Source organism: Chelonia mydas, chromosome 3, assembly GCF_015237465.2.
Source record: "Chelonia mydas isolate rCheMyd1 chromosome 3, rCheMyd1.pri.v2, whole genome shotgun sequence".
NCBI classification, from domain to species: domain Eukaryota; kingdom Metazoa; phylum Chordata; order Testudines; family Cheloniidae; genus Chelonia; species Chelonia mydas.
Genome location: NC_057851.1, coordinates 198541933 through 198566041, shown reverse-complemented (window position 1 = coordinate 198566041; position 24109 = coordinate 198541933). Strand labels below are relative to the sequence as shown.

At 40.6% G+C, this 24109-nt stretch overlaps 1 protein-coding gene across 6 annotated transcripts in view; it reads left to right on the top strand.

Annotated features, from left to right (window-relative positions):
- Positions 1-24109, top strand: part of RALGAPA2 (Ral GTPase activating protein catalytic subunit alpha 2) — a 302141-nt gene that overhangs the window by 185976 nt on the left and 92056 nt on the right. For 3 of the 6 annotated variants that reach the window (XM_043544131.1, XM_043544129.1, XM_037896234.2), the window contains one exon: positions 12883-13010. In XM_043544131.1, the coding sequence (XP_043400066.1) occupies positions 12883-13010 (128 nt within the window). Of the gene's footprint in view, positions 1-12882; positions 13084-24109 lie in introns of all 6 variants that reach the window. The other 3 variants (XM_037896233.2, XM_043544130.1, XM_043544128.1) reach the window with 1 other exon arrangement.

The window sequence follows — 24109 nt, the reverse complement described above, 5'->3', positions numbered from 1 at the left end:
GGACTTAAAAATAGTGAAAATGACATCTTAGAATGCTGAAGTATTATACAATCATATAGCCAACAGTATCTTGTCACGAGTTTCATAAACATTTTTTAGAATTTAGCATTATAAGCTGGTTTGAAAATTGTGTGAATCGATCCAAGAATAGCTGTCTCTTTTACATATTAGTCAAAAAACACCCAAAGGCATAAAGAATAATAGCCAACTGGAAATTTAGTGTTATCCCTACATTTAAAGTACAAACCATTACAATGTAATAAAATTAATCCAGACATTTCCAGGGCAAGTGTGGCTGACCTTTTGTTCACCAGCTACTGACCCCAGGGTGAATGAAAGAGGCTTGCAGAGAGAAATGTCTGTTGTTTGGCTTCAGTCCCTGGTATTTAAATTGCATTCCCTAATCAAATGAAAAGGCTGTCCTCTCTATCAGGTTACAGAATCCATGGTAACATTTGGCCTTTTATATACATAATGTTAGCCTTTTTGTTTGCATCTAAGTAGAGACACCTGGAGCAATGTTAACATTAACCGATTTAGCATTAATAGCTTCATTATATAAGAATTTCTGATCAGCTAGCTGTTACTTTTGTTATATTGCTTCAGCTTGTATTGTTTTCATTTTTATCTCCCTGCTTGGCAACCAGGCAATGATTTGCAAATTTTTTTTGTCTTGATTAATTAAGCAATATAATTATCAGGAACTGTGATGCAGTCTTAGCTCAACAAAGCTTCTGAGAGAAAACAATAGTAAGTCTGTTAGTATGAATGCATTCCACGCGTCACAGATGCATGAGGATATTCTAAACAATGAGACGAAAAGCCGCCTGCAAAAGAGGACAAAGAATGCCATGCAGACTCTACACACTACACATACCGCCAGGGACATACTGTGGGTTCCCTGGGACACAGATGCCTCGTTAGATTGCAGCTAGTCGTCAGAGATTAATTCTCAGCCATTTGGTACTATAATTTACCCATTCCCGAGTCTTTTAACTAGTGCTGCTTACTATAGAACTGAGGTAGTTATACTCAAAAGGTTTCTTTAACCTTGCCTTCTTTTAGTGTGTACAACAACAAAAAAAACCCTATTTTTTCTTAGGTTAGTGATTGTAATGAAGCAGGTGTTTGCAATGTGGGGAATATTAATTTTTGTGTTTCTTGGATAACTTACTTTAGAATTAGTAGTGGTCAAAGAAGGGGTACATTTCTCTCCACATCTGTAAATTTTATCCGACTATAGTTTATTTCTATTATTATATTTATTTTTCATCCCTCTGACACTAAGGATTCTTTAAGAGGTAATCTTGTTTTGGCTCCTTAAAATAATATCAACTTACATAAAGTACTGAACAGAGAACACTGTAATATATATTCAATTTACTTATTCAGCCAAACTCCCTCATTAAGGCAAAAAGATCCACATGGGTGAAAGCTTATGACTGCATGGAGTCCCATTGATTTTAATGGGCCTCAGCATGGGCATTGCGAGTGCACAGGAATTGATAATTCTAGTCTTTTTCTTCATATGGATTTATGGCCCAGTCGTGTATTCCTTGTGCAGCTAACACTCCCATAGAATCAGAGTCCACAATTGGGGATTTATACACCAGTCCTGAAATGTACAGAACACCCTCAACATCCACTGAATTCAGATGGAATTAAGCATTCTCAACAATTCAGAGGATTGGACCCTTAAACTGAAAGCACTTTATGTTATGGATTTAACACATTTTGAGAAGTGCTATAAGTATACCTGGCAATCAATACATACATATTTTTATTAATAATAAAATACTATTAACTCCATATTTTACTGTGTGACCCAGTCTTCCTCACCAAGAAACTCCTCACTTTTGATGAGGCAGAGCGGTAACACGGGCTCACAGCTCTGGATGCCCCAGCACCAGTTACACATTGGCATTCTGAATATTTGTCTTTCATAGCATGCATTCATTAACTGTCGTGCAAAGTCAATTCTGTACCTCCCTGTGTTCACATTCTCTGAGTCCATACTGCATTGAAAAAGAGATGTGTGCATAAAGGGTGTTTGTGTATACATGTTGACAACACCTGTCATCTTTTGTTTATTGTATAAAACCCAGGAATTAAATAATTTTCATACAGACCTTTGCCTGGAACTTCCCTTGACCTCGTCCAAAATTTGTCTACCCCCTTCTTTCTTCTTCAAGGTCCTCCTGAAAATATGCTTCTTTAAAGAGGCCTGTAAACCATAGGCCACCCCTTCACCTGATGTACTGAAAGATATTCAGATAAAAAGTAATCCATACAAAACTATGGAACTGACAAGACAACTTTTTGTTGCTCCCCTTCCTACCACATCCTTGTTTGCATATCATATGTTCTTTGAGTGCTTGCTCATGTCGATTCCATTCTAGGTGTGTGCACGCCCACATGCACAGTTGTCGGAGACTTTTGCCTTAGCGGTATCCGTATGGCTGGCTGTGGCGCCCCCTTTAGTGCTACGCTCATGCGTCGGTATGTCAGGCGCCGCCAGCCCGACACCCTCTCAGTTCCTTCTTACCACCTGTGGTGGTTGGTCAGAGCACCTCTTTCCCTTGCTTCGCAAGTGATCCGTTTTCTTTTTTTGTCCCGACTCTTTGAACCTCATGTTCCAGCTTTAAATAGTTTGTTTTTTATAATAGATTAGTTAGTAAGTAGCTGTTAAGTACTATAGCTAGTCAGTTAGGGTCCTGGCGGAGACTTTGCCCCAGGCAGGGCATGCCTCAGTCTCCGGGTTTTAAGCCCTGCTCTGACTGCAACAGGCCTATGCCTGTTAGTGACCCGCATGTCAGCTGTCTGAAGTACCTGGTGGAATCCCACATTAAAGAAAAGTGTCACATCTGTAAGAACTTTCGTCCCAGGACACAGAAAGAGTATGACATTCGCTTGAGGGCCTCCTCATGGAGGCCGCTCTTCGCCCAGCCTTGGAATGCCCAGCACTTCAGCCTCGATGCGTAGCGCACCCCTGGCACTGGGCTCTTCCCAGCTCCGATTCCCTTCGCCGTTACCCAAGAGGAAGACCAAGAAGAGGGACCCAGTACCGAGCAAGTCAGACCAAGAGGCATTGGGCAAAGGACCCTGCTTGGTCTGCCTGCCCACGCGAGAGCCGCAAGCCACCACCGACTCCGGGGAGCGATAGGGGACCCAGACTGATGGTCCAGTGAACGCCTTCTCAGGTCCCAGCGCCAAGAGAGCAAAGAACTCTCCCACTGTGTGCGGCGATAGACCCGGCGAAGGCTCCCTACAAGGGCAAGCTAGCTGTGAAGGCCTCCCAGAAGGCGAGTGAGCGCCACCGGTCTCTGGAGCCAAGGCAGAGCCCTTTGTCATTGTGCCCTTGGTCTCTGCATCAGCCCAGGTCACCAGTTTGCCGCTACTGATCACCAGCACCACGCTCCGGGGCTCCACCTTCATGCCAGGCTTTGGCCCGAGGGAGGCACTGGTTACCTTACAGTTGGCACTGGTCAACTTCGCGCCGACACTAATCGTCACCGAGGTCTTGGAGATGCTCCCCAACATGGCGCCACTCCCACTACTCCTGCTACCAGTCTGACTATTCGAGACACCGGTCACACAGGCCCTGCCCTGGTCACCAGAGGAGGATTTCTCTGGCATGGAGAGAGAGTTTTATGGTGGGCCAGCGCATTTCCAGTTCACGGTGCTCCCCGTTGGCTGTTGCGACTGGGCTCCAGAGGTTTCATCCACCGCAGTGATGCTGACCTGACAGCAGGGCTACTGGCCAGCGCAGTGGCCTTACTGGAATAGCTGAGGCATTCCGGTTATGCCGATGCTCCCATCTCACCAGTCCTCGGTCGCCACATCGGACAAACGCCAATCAGCACTGACAGCACCAGTGGCTCCATCATGGTGCAGGAAGTGCCAGCAGGAGCTGAGGTGGAAGGACAGATGCCCACCACGAGACCCTCTTCCCAGTGGGAGATGATGCCCTGGGCCCTCCCCTGGTGGTTCAGTCGTCGTCGTCCTCTCCAGAGGAGGCGGTGGCGGGGCCCTCCTGTGCTAGCCCACCGGACGATTTTAAGGAGCACCAAGCCCTGCTCCGACGGGCGGCCACTAACTTAGGTCTCCAGGCAGAAGAGATGTCAGAGCAATCAGATACTTTGCTCAGCGTGCTCTCCACGTCCACCCCTGCATGTGTCATGCTCCCAGTGCACGAAGGGGTCTTGAACATTGCCAAAGCCATCCTCCATCCCACCCACTTCCACGAGGGCTCAGAAAAAGTATTTTGTCCCTGACAAGGGGTTCGAATACTTAGGTTCCCACCCACCCCGGGGTTGTTGGTCGTGTTGGCGGCCAACAAAAAGGACAAGCAGGGGAATGCGAGTTCCACCCCCAAAAATAAGGAGGCCAAGAGACTGGACCTTTTTGGAAGAAAAATTTATTCCACAGCCAGTCTACAATTCTGGGTCGCAAATGACCAGGCACTTTTGGGACGTTATAATTTTAACCTGTGGGACTCTCTCCACAAGTTTAAGGACTCCATGCCTCAGGAGGCGGCCCAAGAGTTCAGGGCCCTTGTGGAAGAAGGTACCGCAGCAGCTCTGTGCTCCCTCTAGATGGCCTGGGATGCGGCCGATTCGGCAGCCAGGGTGGTCACCTCAGCGGTTCTCATGAGGCGCAGATCCTGGCTTCAGACCACCGGCCTATCCCAGGAGATGAAGTCCTCCATTCAAGATCTCCCTTTTAAAGGAGTTAGGCTGTTTTCAGATCAGATGGGTGCAAGGCTGCACGGTCTGAAGGACACTCAGGCCCCCCTCCGCTCCCTGGGATGCATACACCTCAGTCTGCAAGGAAGCCACCCCTGCCACCAAGGCCTTGGCAGCCTCGGCAGGGATCTACGAGGGGAAGGGACACTGGGTTCAGTTGCCACAGCCCTTCCTCCTCCTGTTCACCTGTGCAACCTGGCCTGGTGAAATACCATGGGGGCCAGAAGCAGGTGTTTTGAAGGTGCGCTTGAGAGCAACACCTCAGTCACCTCCCCAGATCTTCCTCACCCTTTCCTCAACCGTCTCCATCCCTGCCGTTTGGCCTGGTCGCTGGGCTACAGTTTTCGGCAACCCCCTTTCCTAGTCCCTCTTCAGGGACCCTTCTCACAAGCAATTCCTTGTTCAGGAGGTGAACCACCTCCTACAACTATGCGGGAGGAGGTCCCTCAGGAAATGAAGGGGAAGGGTTTCTACTCCCTTTATTTCCTGATCTCAAAAGCAAAAGGGGGTCTATGACCAATTCTGGATCTGCGACAACTCAACAAGTACCTCAAGAAGTTGAAGTTTTGCATGGTATCCCTGGCCTCCAACATCCCCTCCCTGGATTCAGCAGACTGATATGCCGCTCTTGACTTGAAAGTCGTTTATTTCCATATCTCTATCTTCCAAGGATGCAGACGGTTCCTCTGTTTTATGGTGGGCCAGCGCCATTTCCAGTTCACGGTGCTCCCCGTTGGCTTCTCCTTGGCCCGCAGGTCTTTACAGAATGTATGGTCCCACTAACCACTTACCTGAGGCATCGGGGGCAGGGGGGAGGTGCAGATCTATCCTTATCTTGACAATTGGCTCATCAAGGGCAGATTGTGAGATCAAGTGCAGAGCAGCCTCAGTCTGGTGCGGTCCACATGCCGTGATCTGGGTCTGTTAGCGAACGAAAAGAAATCAACCCTCATACCAGTGAAGCGGATAGAGTTTGTCAGGGTGGTTCTCAATTCCACGCGGGCCAGGGCTTTACTTCCAGAGACCTGTTTCTGAGCCAAGTCCGATGTAATTTCCCGTGTGAGAGGCCCACCCGCTCACCACCGCCTGCACTTGCCTAAAACTGCTAGACCACATGGTTCCTTGTATTTATGTGGTCCGTCATGCCCAGCTTCACCTCCGGCCGCTACAGGCATGGTTGGAGTCGGTCTACATCCCCAGAAAATTTCGTCTTGGATCACTGCCTGCATCCAATTCTGCTATGATCAGGCAAAGGTGCCTCCACCAGCGATCGTAACCGCCCACTCATCTAGAGCACAAGCCTCGGCAGTGGCCTTCCTGGCCCATGTGCCAGTTTCTGATATCTGCAGGGCTGCCACCTGGTCATCCGTCCATACATTCATGTCTCACTATGCGCTTACCCAGCAATCCTGAGACAATGCTGGCTTAGGTAGAGCAGTGCTGCAAGACTGTGAACTCTGAGCCCACCTCTGTTTCTTCTGCTTGTGAGTCACCTAGAATGGAATCAACATGAGCAAGCACTTGAAGAAAAAAAAACACGGTTATCTACCTTTTGAGATGTGTTGCTCATGTCCATTCCTTTACCCATCTTCCTGCCCCTCTGTCGGAGTTGCTGGCAAGAGGGAACTGAGAGGGTGTAGGGCCAGCGACGCCTGAAATACGGATGCATGAGCATGGCACTCAAGAGGGTGCTGCAGTCAGCCCTATGGATACTGCTAAGGCAAAAGTCTCCGACAACTGTGCACGTGGGTGCGCGCACACCTAGAATGGAATGGACATGAGCAACACATCTTGAACAAAAACAGTTACAAAAAGTAGGTTACCGTTTTTTATGGAACCTATCCTTATGCAGATGAGTAGATTTATGGTAATACTTACATGAGTAAAATTACTTGCACATGTTGGCAGGATTGAGCCCTTACTTTGTAAGCTGTTCAGGGCAGGAACCTTATCCTCACATTTATCCATAAATATCTATGATACTGCTAGAGTTATACTAATAATAATAATAATCTCTTCTGTGGTACAAAGTAAGAATAGTTGCGGTTTTCAGAATTCTGCTTTCCTTCTAAATTGTGTATTGTTCGGAAAAACATTTTACATTAGCTCAGAAGGTGATTTAATGTCATACTTCTCTTGAATACTAAGAAAATACAATCATGAATGGAAAAATACATGCTTTTTTCTCTTTAGGTATATAATATTGAAATAGATTTGTGTGTCAGAATCTAGCATTTCTGATGAAAATGGCTCAGTTTTGAAACATTTAATGTTTTGACATTTGTTAATGATTACCTGTTGAATTTCAGAAAATGGCATGATAAATTTAGTAACTTGTTGTATGATGCTGCCTTAAGACAACCCAACACATTTCCAAGATTTTAAATCATTTTCTTTAAGGGTATCAAAACCTTACCAGCAATGACTGATAGTCAATAAGAATATTTGACTATTACTTTCATTTTATAATTCCAGTGATTTACATTATGAACTTTTTTGTTTGTTTATGTGGATATTAAAACCTCTGTAAAATTAACTGTTAATACATTGACTAATACATATCAGTTTCTGGGCATTTACGTTCATAACTCACCAAAATATCAAATTGAAAATGTGTGTGTGGTCTGCATATGTTGTTTATAAGTGTGTACCCTCATTATTCACACCTGGCATACAAAATTAACAGGTCTGACTCGCTGCTCCCTGTCTCAGTACTTTTAAAAATGTTCTTCCTTTCATAGATCTTCAGATGAATTTATATTTACAGATGTTTTGGTCTTAGCAATTCTTAATTTAAAAACAAAGTCAGCACAAAACTTGATGCTGTAGAATGTCTGTGGCATAGATGGTTTGTTTTGTTTTTTCCATCTGGGAATCTACTAAATCTTGCATATAGAAATAGATGAAGGCTCCAAATGTTAAACTGCATGTTCTGAAAATGATCCAAAATTAGTCAAATTATGGAAATATTTTATATTAATTTATTTTTTCTGGTTTTAATAATTATTTTAAGTAAAGGAATGACATTAACAAGAACTGTGTGAAAAGACAGCTGTCATTTGCAGATGTTATATTAAAATCAAATTTCTTCTGTGATTCATTGCCACTTCTAATTAGAGGGATTCCCCTGATGCAGGGGATTTATATTATTCCTTTTGTCCGTTTATTGAATGACTGTCACAGTCACCCACAAAGCGGTTACAGAAGAATAATGGAGGGTATTTATTTATGTGATAAGCCCCAGTACAGATGGAAAAAATCCATAGATTAAATTTTGATAATTACTACTAGTTCCATTTAGTTTCTTTTTCATTTAGATTTTTGTGGTCGAGAAATTAGTTCAAGGTTGACTTATTCTGAAAATCAGTATCTATTATACATTTTTAATATTCTTAAGATTTTTCGTTTTTCTTTTAACCATCCATATTCATTTTACTTATGTGTGTTTCCACACATTTTTCCACTTTACAAATAATTTGGGCTTCTCCGTGTGTTGTGCTTATTCTAGCATTTACTTGTGATGGTCAGAGGTACTGAGAGTACTGCAAGTTGTCGACCTACATTTATGTGATCAGTTCCTTAGGTAGAGATTCTAAACCAATGAGAGGTGTCGCAGTTCTAACTCATGTAATAGGGCAAGCCTGTCAGCATCTTGCCTAGATGTATCTATAAGATACTGTTTTTAAGATGGGGTTTTTTGATTTGTTTTTGCTATGAACTGGCCCTTTGCTTAGAAGCTAATTACCTTGGGCCAGATCATTCTTTTCCCTTATTTAACTCCAGGGGGGGCTGTACAGGGGAGGGGAACCCTATGTGGGGTTCCACTTGTAAGATTCAGCATAGATAGATATCTAGGTTGAATATCATAAAGTAATATCTACCAGAAGCACACTGCCGCCTTCAAGTTCATAGGTGAACTCTGCAGTGATACATAATATAAAAACTAAGCATGTTTTAAGTCTTAAAAAGCTTATGAAAATATTTGTTTACATGTTAGATGTGCTGAGGATAGCTATGTAGAGGTTAACTGCTAAGCTAAATGTATCTATCTTACATGCATTGAATTATATCTAATACTGTCTTGGTTTCTATATTGAAGCTATCACAGTAGTATCTGCATGGTGAGAATAGGGGCTAAGTTAGGGTTGGTTGGTTGGGTGCTCTTGATTGAATTTGTGGTGTCTATCTAGTGGCTGAGAGCTGGGGTGGTTTTTTTTTTTTTTAAGATGTAAATTATTTTAAAGCATCTTTGAAGATACAGCTACATATTTTCAATATAATTCGGTTGTCATAGGCTTTTTAGTAATGTATTTTCCTTACATTTTTATGAATTAATTTAAAACAGCCCTGGCCTTGAAGAACTAACAATCATCACATCAGACTTTGCAGAGCTAATGTTTCTAAGCTTTGCAGAACTTAGAAGCTCTACAACAATGGCCATGTGGGTCTATGACCCTTTCCTGATGCGGCTCGGTCTCTCTCCATTCATCTGCACACTAGACCCCCTTGGGGCTCCATGTCTCTCATTTTATCTCTTCTGCCTTCCTGGACCCCTTGTCCCTACTCCATTCCTGAGCTTAGGAAGTCCACAACCTGTGGGCAACGAGCACCATGTTCCAGAGCTGGTAGACCTTGTAAGGACTTCAGTGTTTATGAACACTGCATGCAATAACTAGGGTCCCAATGTGCAGTTGAGGGTGCAGGATTGTGGCCTAGATATGAACCCAGAAATCTACCCTAATGTATTTTTAAATAGCAATCCTCATTTAGGCCAACAGAATAAAACAAATTTGGAGATTCTAGTACAAGTCATTTTTTTAAAAATAACAAGCCAAACCCCCCCACCTCCCAAACGGTAGAAAGTTTCCAAGTAGAAACTCAATTTCTAAGCTCTCATGACAACACTGTCTGGTTTGCCTGCTCCCCCCTACCCCCCACAGCTTTCCAGAAAATTTCTTGACTGGCATCAGATCACAGGTGGATAATATCTAATGAATTTATTCAGTTTTAATAAATGTAAGGACCTGTTAAAATTTGGCTTAATAGAAGCTAACTCCTACCTTATAGAAAGAATTATGTATATACTACCCTAAATAGCAGAGATGTTCCCTGTCATGAAGAATTTACAGTCTAAAAGAGACAAAATATGTACAGTATTTGTTATTAGTATATTGCGTTTGGAACCTGATCCTCCATCCATATCTTAAATCCCTAAATTAGACATTAAGGCTCTTGAGGACATCGTCACCTAAAGTCTCCAGTGCAAAACTCTTTAAGGAAGTAATTACAGTTATGTCTTTAGAATCCCTTTGAGAGAGATACTGGATTACTTCACTTTTTATTAGGGCTGTTGATTAATTGCAGTTAACTCACGCAATTAACTCAAAAAATTAATCGTGATTAATTGCACTGTTAAACAATAGAATACCAACTGAAATTTATTAAATATTTTGGATGTTTTTCTACATTTTCAGATATATCTATTTCAATTACAACACAGAATACAAAGTGTACAGTGCTCACTTTATATTATTTTTGATTACAAAAATTTGCACTGTAAAAATGATAAAAAGAAATAGTATTTTTCAATTCACCTCATATAAGTACTGTAGTGCAATCTCTTTATCAGGAAAGTGCAACTTACATAGGTAGGGTTTTTTTGTTACATAACTGCACTCAAAAACAAAACAACGTAAAACTTTAGAGCATACAAGTCCACTCAGTCCTACTTCTTGTTCAGCCAATTGCTAAGAGAAATAAGTTTGTTTACATTTACGGGAGATAATGCTGCCTACTTCTTAATTACAGTGTCACCTGAAAGTGAGAGTAGGTGTTCGCATGGCATTGTTGTAGCTGATGTTGCAAGATATTTACATGCCGGATGTGCTAAAGATTCATATGCCTCTTCATGCTTCGGCCATCGTTCCAGAGGACATGCTTCCATGCTGATGATGCTTGTTAAAAAAATAATGCGTTAATTAAATTAGTGACTGAACTCCTTGGGGGGAGAATTGCATGTCTCCTGCTCTGTTTTACCCACATTCTGCCATATATTTCATGTTATAGCAGTCTTGGATGATGACCCAGCACATGTTGTTCGTTTTTAAGAATACTTTCACTGCAAATCTGACAAAATGCAAAGAAGATACCAATGTGAAATTTCTAAAGATAGCTACAGCGCTGGACCCAAGATTTAAGAATCTGAAGTGCCTTCCAAAATCTGAGAAGGATGAGGTGTGGAGCATGCTTTCAGAAGTCTTAAAAGATCAACACTGTGATGCAGAAACTACAGAACCCAAACCACCAAAAAAAGAAAATCAACCTTCTGTTGGTGGCATCTGACTCATGATGATGAAAATGAACATGCATCTTTCTACATTGCTTTGGATGGTTATCAAGCAGAACCTGTCATCAGCATGGATGCATGTCCCCTGGAATGGTGGTTGACGCATGAACAGACATATGAATCGTTAGTGCATCTGGCATGTAAATATCTTGTGACACTAACTACAACAGTGTCATGCAAATGCCTGTTCTCACTTTCAGGTGACATTGTAAACAAGAAGCAGGCAGCATTATCTTTTGCAAATATAAACAAACTTGTCTGAGCAATTGGCTGAACAAGAAGTAGGACTGATTGGACTTGTAGGCTCTAAAGTTTTATGCTATTTTATTTTTAAATGCAGGGGGGTTTTGTACATAATTCTACATTTGTAAGTTCAACTTTCATGATAAAGAGATTGCACTTCAGTATTTGTATTAGGTGAATTGAAAAATACTATTTCTTTTGTTTTTTACAGTGCAAATATTTGTAATAAAAAATAAAGTGAGCACTGTACACTTTGTATTTTGTGTTGTAATTGAAATCATTATATTTGACAATGTAGAAAACGTCCAAAAGTATTTAAATAAACGGTGTTCTGTTGTTGTTTAACAGCGCGATTAATCGTGTGATTAATCGTGATTATTTTTTTTAATCTCTTGACAGCCCTACTTTTTATACTTAGCTCAATCCAGTCTTCCACTCAAGTTTACCTACCACCTGTACCAGATTCTTGACCTCTTTTGGGATTTTCTCTTTTCTTGCATCCCATGGAGACTTCAGTTTTACTCGTTACCTTTTCGTTAAGCTATACTTTTCCTTGTATGACTGTTCTTCAGGGTACTAGACAGGAAGCCATTCCAAACTCATGACTACACCCCAATGCTATGGTTTATGAGAATACACCTAAAGACTCACTTTATTCAAAACAGGTTATGGATGTCTAAGTATCTAAGTTACTTCCACATTTTATCTTAATGCAGCTTTTATATATAAATGCAAATACTGACAGTTGCCAACAATTGTTTCTGTTCTTACTTTAATCTGTGCTACAGTTTAAGCTATAGCTTTGTGCTCAAGCAAAAATTACAATCTGAGGAGAAAAATCTGTGACAAAAAAACCTGCTTTGCAGTACTTACCAAAACTAAATTCTACTGAGTATGATTGACTTACCTTTCTTCTGATTGTAGCCCAAGTGATGGGATGGAGGAGAGACTACATCCCTAATACGCATGCAGTAGGAACTAATCAATTTTTTTATGTCTGCAATCAGCCTGTGAAAAACTATTTAGCAGTATCTTCCTGGTCTCCAAGAGAGATGGGAACTGATGGTATCTGTGAAGAATATCCAGTGGCAAAACTTTAGGTATACAAATATTTAGCTGAGAGCACAATGCCAGATCTGAACAAATGTATGTTTTCTTGAAAACAAAATATCACCATGAATGTCTTACTAGAAGATTATTTGGTACATATAATAACATGCTTATTTTGTTTCTGTCAGAAATAGTGGAGCAGACTCATTATAAAGAGATAATGTGTTGGATATTTTTCATTTTTGTAATCTTCCCTTCCAAAACCTCATTGATCCCTATTTGCGTATTGCAGAATTAAATATAATGTCCTCGGAATAGATTTTCAAAGGCACAAAGGTAAGTTAGGTGCCCTACTCCTTTGGAAAGTCAATGGGGATTGAGTACCTAGTTTCTATTTGTGCCTTTGAAAATCTCCCTCCACCCCCAGTGATACCATCAATTTAAGACTGGAGAATGCTGTATCTGAAAATACTATTACTTTTATTTTTTGATTTGCAGGTGCCATTTTTTGGTCCTCTGTTTGATGGAGCAATAGTGACTGCAAAACTGCTGCCAAGCCTTATATGTGCCACATGCATCAATGCCAGCAGGGCTGTGAAATCTCTCATACCCCTCTACCAGAGCTTGTATCCTTTCCTTCTGTGCATTTTATGCAATTTGAATGTAGGAATCATAAGTACAAATATTCTTCTGGTAGAGGTAAGTGCGAATGAGATCTCTTCACTTGGACTTATACTAAGAACTGTGCATCGGGAAAATGTCAAAGCTTTCTTCATATCAAGCAGCATGTTTTTAGACTCATTCTTGCTGAGCTTTAATCTGATATGGTATGCTTTAAAAATAAAGGATAACAATACAAGCATTTTTGGACTTTCCTGTTAATTGCAGAGTCAACAGGTATACTGTTAGATGTAATGGTGCTTTAAAATTTAAGAGGGATTATTTGCAAATTTCTGAAGCACAGAGAAAATAATTGTTTATATTAGCTTAATATTTACAAAAGGAGCCCAGTTCTACTCCCTTATGTAATAATGCAAGTAATTCCACGGTCTTCTTTGGGAATCTTCACATCACTAAGATAGGTAGCATTTGGCCAATGGTATTGATATTTATCGGTCTTTATCTCCATTTTTCATTTTACCCACATTGCATCATAGAATTTTGAGAACACATTCTTCCAGCAGTAGTTATAGGTAACTGGAAGGCATGCTTCAATATTGTAGAATTGTGTAGTGTGAATTATTATTCTTGCGTGGTATGCAGGCTAATCGCATAAAATCACTCATTACTTGACATTCTGGTTTTCTTTTCTCTTAATGCCACTAATGTTATAAAATTACTCTAGTGTGCTTCATTAACCACATTGCTAACAGTCCCATATGTTTCTATGGATCAGCACTCATCTTATTTCAGTTTATTTTGGAGGCTTTTAATTTGGGGGCTTTTGAATTATGTAATGAGGGATGCCTCGCTTGATTTTCCTGAGACGAAACAACTGGAATGCTTAATCTTTGTGATGAAGGAAAGATGGCTTTGTTAGAGTTTATCAGAGGCATGCACATTTTAGGTTCGATTTTTCTAGTTACTATGGCTATGTAAGAAATTATAATTTTTGTAGAAGAGCTAAATTTGATTAATTGTGTTGGTGGAAAGCTTCAGAAATGAAGATTTGTATAAGAATCAAAGACACTAAATAACATTTTATTATCTTTTTTGTTTTTCCTCTTAAGTTTAAACCAGGTGAAGTTGTTTGGAGTTGCACAGGCAAGCCCACACACTACCTTAGTTATAAGATTATGTCAGTACTTAAAAGCAGACTCAAAACTCGCTAGCTTTTTCACTTTTGTGTCATGAGTAGGTAATTCAGCTAAGTACTACTGTCAAAGTAGTTCCCTCTATCTGTAACCTTGACTGTATGAGCAGATGTGTTAAGCTGTGTCTGACAATAAAACAATCAGTCTAGTATTGCTGGTAACCGGAATACAGTAACAGAGATTATAAGAGTGAAAAACATGCCATTACCTCTAAGGGAAAAATGATTTTTGACACAGTAGGAAAACAGAAGATATGATTTGATGTAATGTTCATCCTTGCCCTTTGTTCCTCCTAGATTTTCCTGTAATAACTTCCTCAGCAGGCTAAGTAGAATCTGTCAAGTTTAGCCTTTATCTAGTGGTCACTGCTCTTTCTCAGTGGTGAGGGCTAGCTCAACTGCCATCTGCTTATTTTTTTCCCTAGTGGGCAATCAGTGGACGTATTTCAACGTCTAGAGTGCTGAAAACTGGAAGTTTGCCACTTGCTATGGTTACAATTCCCAAGTTAACCAATGATTTTAAAATCAAATCATGGTCATTGGATATCAAGTCCAAAACCTATTTCTCTAAAGCTGAGCTCCTTCACCTAAAACAATGATACATAGCAAGTATAAATACTGTAGCATTTTCTAGCTTCAGAGCACTGTATACATATTAAAACACATATCTTAACAGTTTATGCTTGTGTGTCAGAGTCTGTGGCATAGGTAGTGATATACATATATGTGTGCATGCGCGCACCCAGAGCCTTGGATTAGTTTTAAAGAAAGAGCTCAGGTCTGATACAGTTACCTGATGAGAACCACTTGACTAATCCCTAGCACTCGAGCATATATATATGTGTGTGTGTATCTAACTCTGTGTGTGTGTATAATAGCATTTGAGGGTGATATGCTGGAGCCTGAGGGTGACTGTGTTAAGAAGAAAAGTTTTATTTTATATAAATGAATATATCCATAAAAGAATACTAGGGATAAATAAACTGGTTTTCATAAGGAACTATATCATTCAGATGTTTTCTCCAAAACAAACCATATTTAAGGTTCCTATTAAGGTAACAGTACCCCATAAACAGGTCCCCAATTCCTTCACTGTCACAGCTCCATCCACTTAATGTACAGAGAGATCACAGTGACTTTCATCTCCCATAGGCCTTAAGGCTGTCTAGAGTCTCTCCACACACCATAGGCATTTGGTTTTCACCAGCCTGCTATGACCCAACATTTGCCAGGCCTCTTTCTCTCTCTACTTAAATGCAACACACACACAGACTAGGTCTGATACATGCCACTGTACCCTTCTGGGGCCATTGTGAGGTCTAGCAGCATCATTACTTTGCACATGTGCACTTTGGCATCAAACTGTACTGTGCATATGGTAATGTGATGTGAATGGAAAGTAGAAATACTGGAGCCTGACAAAGGCAGCTGGACCTCACAACAGGTAATGTAGTGGGGAGGTGACATCAGAGAAGGGAAAAAGCTGGAGTAGGGTGGAAAGTCCTAAGCAACTTTTATTGGATGTGAGAGAGAATAAAGATTCATCTTTAAGCACAAAGTAAAGGTTTGGTAACTTTCTTAAAGGGACAGAACATTTTGTTGGAAACCCCTGCCAGAGGGAGTTTGTTGAAGCAGGTGATTGCTGGTGGGGAAAACAAGATAGAACAGAGCACTCTAGGGACCTGAGGATTTGTCATGGGATGAGAAGGCAGGTGTTTGGCTTCAGCCTGTTGGGTGGAGGAATCTGTCAGGCTATTGTTTGGAAATAGGAAAGGAATGGAGGGGGATTGACAGGATAAGCTCAATAAGTTCATATATACAACTATAATTTTCCATGCACATATATGCTCATAAAATGCTTAAACCAAAAGGGAGAAACTTCAGGAATTAGTAATATAATGAAATGCTCAATATGTATACGTTTCCGTAGTTTTCATATGTTGTATTTTGGTGATATCCAACCTTGGCGTTTTGAGAGTGACTATGTTAAGAAGAAAATTTTTATTTGATTACTAACTAAACATGTTCCTTGAGCAGCACCCTGTGATTTTTAAACAGAAGTACTTGAATAAGGTAGTGATTGAGTTATAAGATCTGAGAAGATCAGTGTCCTCTTTTCTTCTAAAAAGGGAAAGGATAATTATCCTGGTAATTATCTCCCAGCGATTCCTTGTGAAAAAAAAATTGCTCCAAACCCCAGTAAAATAATAGGAAAAATACTGAGAAAAAGTTTCTAAGCATCTACAGGTTAATAGAATCATGAGTTAGTCATGAACACATCTTGCCAGGTACATTTATTTCCATTTTTGACAAAATTACAAAAAACAGTAGTTTCAATAAGTGTACAGTGTTAAAATATTATTGAAGCTTTTCTGATATCTCAGGAAAGCTTACTCTCAGCATTTAATGAGATTTTCCTAGGTATGGACAGCGCCACATAGACTGGAAATGAGCTGAAGAACCGTAACCAAATTGTAATGATAAACAGAAATGTGTTGAGTTTCAGGGATGATGTCTAGCAGGTACTGAAGTTTATGTCCCGTCTCATTTACATCCTTGTTTAGGGCCTGATTTTTACAATGCTTATGCATGCTGAGTAACTAGTCCCACTTAATGGGACTCCTATCATGAGTAAGTGCTACTTGGCGTGAGTTGCAGAATTAGGCCCTAAGATCATAAATTCTTTGGGATTCAGTTTTTTAAAATGACAAAAAGAAATGGGTTAGTTACCATTTAATAAAATTTTCAGATAATAAAAACTGCAGATGTTCCAAACTTAAATGAGGAAAAAGAAAACTTTGAAAAAACACTTGTTAGGAAATCTGGAGTGAACGTAGGCACGGGAAGAAGGGATGTAGGGCGTGCCTCAGCACCCCAGGTTCTGTGCCTGGCGTCCTGGCCACCAGCCCCGCTACAGCCTGGGGGCTCCCCTGCAGGCCACAGGGTCCCATCTGGCCGCTGATCCCATGCCCGGGGGATCCACTGGCCGCCAGACCGCATGCAGGGTCTTGCCTTACTGCCGGGGCCCTGGGGGCTCTGCTGCCAGCCCTATGCCTGGGACTCTGACCTGCCCCTAGCTGTGGCCCCGTCCCCCCTCCCAGAGCCATGGCCCTGCTCCCAGTCCCAGCTCTAGGGGCTGGGGCTAGAGGGGTGCAGTTCAGCACTCCCACTCCAAAAACTGTTCCAGCGCCACTGGGAGTGAAATAATTAAAAAAAAAATATTCAATGGAAAGGGTAAACCCAGAAAGCAATAACGCTGAAAGAATTAAGATTGAGACTGGACAGCAAATTAAACATGACTTTGCACTGGGGATATGACACCAAAAAAGTTGTTGCAGCTTTAGGGTACGTATGTATAAAAGAAGTGCATCTCACGGATAGGATTGCCAACCTTCTAATTTCTGAAAACTGAACACCGCAGCAGGAGAGCTCGAACCTCCCCTCGCCCTACCTCTTCCCCCGAGGCCCTGCCCTCATCCCGCCTGGCTCTCTCCCCCACCCCCTTCCTCCTCACTTGGTCCTGTCCACTTATCTCCTCTCCCCCGCCCACCACCACCACCAGCAGCGCTCCCTCTGCTTCGGGGCTAGGACTGGGCAGGCAGGCTCCCGAGCTGCAGGTAGGAGGCAGCCTCCGCTGAGCAGGGGCTGGCATGGGTTGATGACCCAGAGCCTCCTCCCTTGGCCCCCCCACCCATGGCAACTGGACTTTTGGTATCCGGTCAGTACATGTGACTGGCCACTGTACAGGTCTCCTTTCAACCGGACTTTCCGGCAGAAAACCAGAGACCTGGCGTTCCCATTCTCTTTAAAGTACAAGCCATTAAAAAGTCAACATTTGTCAACCATTACCACAAAATTACCAAAGATACTTTTTATTCTGTGTATAGGTGGAAACTGGTAATCTGACGCTATATGGTGTGGTAAACGATAGTGATGCAGAGCATTGTATCTCCGCTGAGACCATATCTGGAATATTCCAGTTAGTTCTGGACATCTCAGTAGCAGTAAAATATTGACAAAGCAGAAGGCATTCCAAGAACAGCAACAAAAATAATTAGGGGGCTTCAGAAATGTGTTTATGACCTAGACTTGAGAATAAAGTAAAAAACTGCATTACGGCAAATGATAGTGTAGTCAGAAACATGGTGCAAAGAGCAAAATAATTTTGGGGACAGTACAATAATTGTAAAACATTTATTTCAAATAGCAGAGTTTGCTTTCATTTTCACTTTAAATTTAAACAACATACAGTGAATAAAATGCTGGCACTGCCGAAGGGGAAGTGATCTACATCTCCTAGATAGTGGGCTGTAAAGTCCTGGCAGTCTCATGCAAATAATGGCAGCTGAAGTCACTTGTTGGAAAGTCTGTAAACTCTGGTTACAGCTGCACTTATCAGTAGCTTTAAGGGAAGTGTAATCAGCCACAGAGATTAATTTGCATCTCAATTAGAAAAGAGTCAGGAGGAAGCACTAGGGTCTGTTGCTAGAAGGTTGTGGAAGAAATCTCATCAGACACAAAAGCCTCCCAATACTTTGTACTCCAGCTGAGTGGAGGACAATATCTGAGGTTTAGTTACCATGGGGACCAGAAGCCTGCAGAGCCACAGAAGAATCTAGGGTTTGCACTGTAATCATTTGGCCATGATGACTCAAATTCCACTGTTATACCGAAATATATTTTTTGCTATTAGAAAGCTGTTAAAAAGTGGAAAAGGTAAAAACTTCAGAGTGTATGAGTGTTTTTTCTTGTTCTTAAAGACTTTTCATGTTGCTGCAGCGATTTCTGTGTGTTAAAGCATTTATTAGAGCACGGAAGGTATTCAAAAATGTGTCAGTTAACCGACGTATTCAAATTTTCTGTCAAGTATCGGAGTAGCTGCTGTCTTGTATCTCAAAGCCACTCGTGAAACTCGTTCATTTACACAATTCAGACCAGGTGAGATGGCATCACACAAAATCAAACCGAAGTATACAGTTGTACTCAAGTTAAGTTTAAATAACAAAACAGAGAATAGAATAGTATTCTTTTGAAAGATCTGAACTCAACTTCTATTGAAGTGTTATAGAGATCACGTGCCAGGTATTAGCATACATTTAAATGTACTCCTGAAAATGAGAGGATTATTCGTAAAGCTTCTAGAAACGTCTGGACTCCTGGCTTTAACCCACGCTAAGGAGTGCTTTCACAAACATAAAGATGCTACTGAGTGCTAGCTGATATGCTTCAGGGAGTAGCCTCACTATCATGCTCTTTGAGGCAAGAATTTTATTTTACATGTGTTTTAATGACTAACCATAAGCATTCAGATGACATAACATCATAATAAGAATATAGCATACTAATATGCAAAGCTACTAGAAATTGTTGTATACTAACATAATAAGTATTACATACGAGTCTGAGGGTTTCAAAACCATCTTCTGTTTCCTGGAGAGAGGAAGGAACCAGTAATCTTCAAGAGATATCATTCTCTCTCAGACTAAAACAATTGACTGCAGATAAACAAAAGATCTTCCTAATCAAATGGCAATTAAATCTGAGGTTGCTAATTGTCAGTACCATCTTGAAAAGAACATAATGCTATAAGCAGCATGTCGTAGGCATTTATTAGGAGTAGGGTTGATCAACAATGTATGTGTAAAACTAGACTTTAAATCAGTTTAATTACACACAGAGAAAAAGGCAGGGCACAGCAAAGAGCACGTAAAAGCTATGATGCAATGAAAAAGGCATCCATGTGAAAAGAATCTTCCTTCTGTGTGGTCTCTTCTTCAGGGTTAGCCAATAGTTTTTTAGTCAATTTAGGATTCCCTAAGTGTATTTTCTTGATAAAATTTACTTATAAACATTTTCTATTGACAGTAATGCATATGTTTGCTAAATATTGTACACAGAGCTCAGAAAAATATGGTATATTTTATACTGTCAGATTCAGAGGATTCAAACTGCTTCTTGTTTTAGTACATGATGTAGCTTCTGACTAGAACAGCTACATAGACACAGTGTCAGAGATAGATACATTCTTGTAATTCAAGACTGCAGGTCAAGTTGCTGCTGTACATCTAACTTGTCTTTGGTTTTATGTGAAGCAGGTGTGGAAGTAGCACATCTCCCAGGTTGGCCTGAACCTTCTAGATCAGGATTGAGGCAAATTGGTCATAGAGATTGAGGCCAGAAGGAACTACCAGATTATCTAGTCTGACCTGTATATCACAGGCCACCAACAGCACCGCCACACTGAAGCCAATAACTGAACTTAGACCAAAGTATTACAGCTCACAAGAGACTAAACTATTATGTGCCAGAGACAGAGAACAAGAGGGATTGAGGTGCACCACTGCCAAATGCCCCTTGTATGGCAGGGAGTTGATTAAGTGAAATATATCCAGATAATCCCAGAAAGTGGCCTGCATCCTATAGAATCATAGAACAGGTAGGGATCTCGAGAGATTGTCTAGTCCAGTCCCCTGCACTCAAGACAGGACTAAGTATTATCTAGACCATTCCTGACAGGTGTTTGTCCAACCTGCTCTTAAAAATCCCCAATGATGGAGATTCCACAGCCTCCCTTGGCAATTTATTCCAGTGCTTCACCACTTTGACAGGAAGTTTTTCCTAATGTCCAACCTAAACCGCTCTTGCGGCAGTTTAAGCCCATTGCTTCTTGTCTTGTCATCAGAGGTTAAGAACAACAATTTTTCTCCCTCCTCCTTGTAACAACCTTTTATGTACTTTAAAATTGTTATCATGTCCCCTCTCAGTCTTCTCTTCTCCAGACTAAACAAACCCAGATTTTTCAATCTTCCCTCATCGGTCATGTTTTCTAGATCTTTAATCATTTTTGTTGCTCTTCTCTGGATTTTCTCCAATTTGTCCACATCTTTCCTGAAATGTGGCGCCCAGAACTGGACACAATACTCCAGTTGAGGCCTAATCAATGTGGAGTAGAGCGGAAGAATTACTTCTCGTGTCTTGCTTACAATACTCCTGCTAATACATCCCAGAATTTTTTTGCAACAGGGTTACACTGTTGACTCATATTTAGCTTGTGATCCACTATGACCCCTAGATCCCTTTCCGCAGTACTCCTTCTTAGGCAGTCATTTCCCATTTTGTATGTGTGCAACTGATTGTTCCTTCCTAAGTGGAGTACTTTGCATTTGCCCTTATTGAATTTCATCCTATTTACTTCAGACCATTTCTCCAGTTTGTCCAGACCATTTTGAATTTTAATCCTATCCTCCAAAGCACTTGCAACCCCTCCCAGCTTGGTATCATCTGCAAACTTTATAAGTGTACTCTCTATGCCATTATCTATGCTGAAGAAGAAGGCAAAAAACTCCCAACGTCACTGCCAATCTAACCTAGGGAAAAATTTCTTCCTGACCCCACAAATGGTGGTCACTTTCCTGGGCATATGAGCAAGAACCAGTTAGCTAAGCATCTGAGAGAGAATGATTGGTGCTTGGTGAAGTGGTATGTAGAAAGGCCACCACATTAAATCATATATCTCACAAATCATGGTATAAACTTTCAAACTACTATTAAAATGACTTTATATTGTACTTGTGGACAGCAGTAAATTCCTCCACTTTTTCTCCTCTTCTCCTTCCCTGCCCCAAATAACAATTGCATCAGTTATACTTTGGGGCAGAGGGAATGGAGGGGAGTCTAAAAATCTAATATAAACAAAATATGATCGTGTGGAGCTGTTGTAAAGTCTTCATAGACAACTGTTTGAGAAAGACCTTCATAAGTCACTCACAACTCCTCTGCATATGTGTGACTCAGCCATCCCAAACTCATGGCAGTAAAAATTTGAGAGAGCAAGTCCTTCTCTAGATTTACCCTTGTGTAAGAAGATTGTTTTGGAGCCTAATCAAGTAATGTAATAAGAAAAAAAAACATGAATTTTTTTTGATAGATAAGTACTTTATAATAAGCTATTGAGGCCTTATTTGGAATATTGTAAGATTAAATTGCTGTTTCTGCTAACTCTGCTTGGTTTCCTTGTGAGAAACCAGGCAATATCTAGATAAGCTACATGATCATATTCTTCACTACCAAGTCCTGTGTTCTTTGGATAGGAGTCCGCCCCGTGGAATAATTTGAGAAATGACTACCAAAAGTGGGGAAAAAAAAAGATAAAGGTATTTTATGTTCAAGAGAATTTCAAGAAGCTGGTTTTGTTGGTTAGAGAAATATCTGAGCATGTGGTAATGATACGAAGTGATGCTTGTGAGGATCAAGAATTGGTTCAGACAGATTGTATGAAGCTGCAAGTTTCTCAGTCCCTTGTATTATGGAAAATACTTATTTTTGGTATGTGTAGGAGAGACATCATCTAAAACAAAAGCAAGAGGTTCACTAGGGCTAATTGAAAACAATCAGAATGTCAGAAAAAAATATTATAGGCTACACTAGTGTTTGTATGTGTAAATTTAATAAAGCAATTAATAAAACCCAAACTGGCCTGTTGCTGACTTCAAGGCATATGCTGATGAAATTATGTAAGGTACTTTGAGAGATCAGGTTTGTTGGAACCCTGAGTGCATATAAAAATCTGATTTAGCCAACAATGGATTCTTCTGAGTTATTGATTGCTTGTATTTAGCCCAGTGAATTTCAGGCTGGCTCCTTTTGTTTTTTTTCTTAAACAATACATCTTCTGTATTATATATAAAAATACAATAACTGAAATATATAAAATTGGAATTTGCTGTTGCTGGAACACCTAGAAGAAATATATACCTTTAAAGTCCATAATGAAATATATTTATGTACTTGGCTTTTGATGGAATCCAGATCTCATACAGTATGGAGAAAAGTTAAACATGGTTATGTATTTGTAATTTAAGTAAGTATAACTTCTGACAATGGCACATGTACAATGTATTTTTGTGCTTTCCTCCAGATTCTCCTAAATGAACTGTACATTAGGAAGATATTTTTGAGTATCCAGGTACTGTTTCCTAAGTTGTCTTGCAGTCATTTACAATGCATCGAGTGCTTAGTTTATCTGTAAAGATTAAAAAAGAAACAAAACAAGGTTGTATCTTAACATGCACTCATACTGTTCTAAATCTAAATTGCTTTGTTCTTTTGAATCTTAAGTACTAGTTTTATCCTCTGCAGGTAAAGGTGCAATTCAGTCTGCAGGTTTCAGGGACTTAAGCAATATTTGTTTCATAATTTCACATTGACTGCCACAAGGATTTTGACTTCACATTGTGCACATATTCTCAGAATGCAACTGAAAAATACTGCTTTGAGTTAGCATGACTTCAAATCCAATCTGTCTAAGTAGATTAATTTCCTAGCTTCCTAAATCTAAGTTAGTTCTGGTCGTATATGGTTTACAATTGGGCCGCTCGGCAGGAAATTTTATACCCAGGATACTTTGTCCCTCCAGGAGCGCATGTTACATGTCAGCATCCTAGAAATGGAACCATTCCTGGATTGTCTATGGATCACAAAAAGCTGGTGTTATGCAAAATTATCTTTGTACAATCAGTCAGTGCTGCTTTACATTGATTAATGAGAAAGGATAAACTCAGCCGACTTGCGCTGGGAAACTCATACAGTTTGAAATAGGACAGAATCTATTAGGACAGTGAGGCCTTTCTGCCTGCTTCTAAACTTGAGAGAAGCGTGTCTCATATCTTGCCTCTGAAGAATGGCCACACTGATCTATGGTGAACTGGATCTTTGAGTGAGACTCTGAGGGAGATCACCTGCCTTGAGCCTCAACTTTAAGAGGTGCACATAGATAATTGGAGCATTCACTTCTTTGATGGAAATGCCTGCATGCTTATCCTCTGATAGTTCTGGTGAGTATGGTCCTTTCTAACTTCAGAAGAGACTGTGGAGCTAAAATCTGCTAGTCTTCTATTGACTTTGGGTATTGAC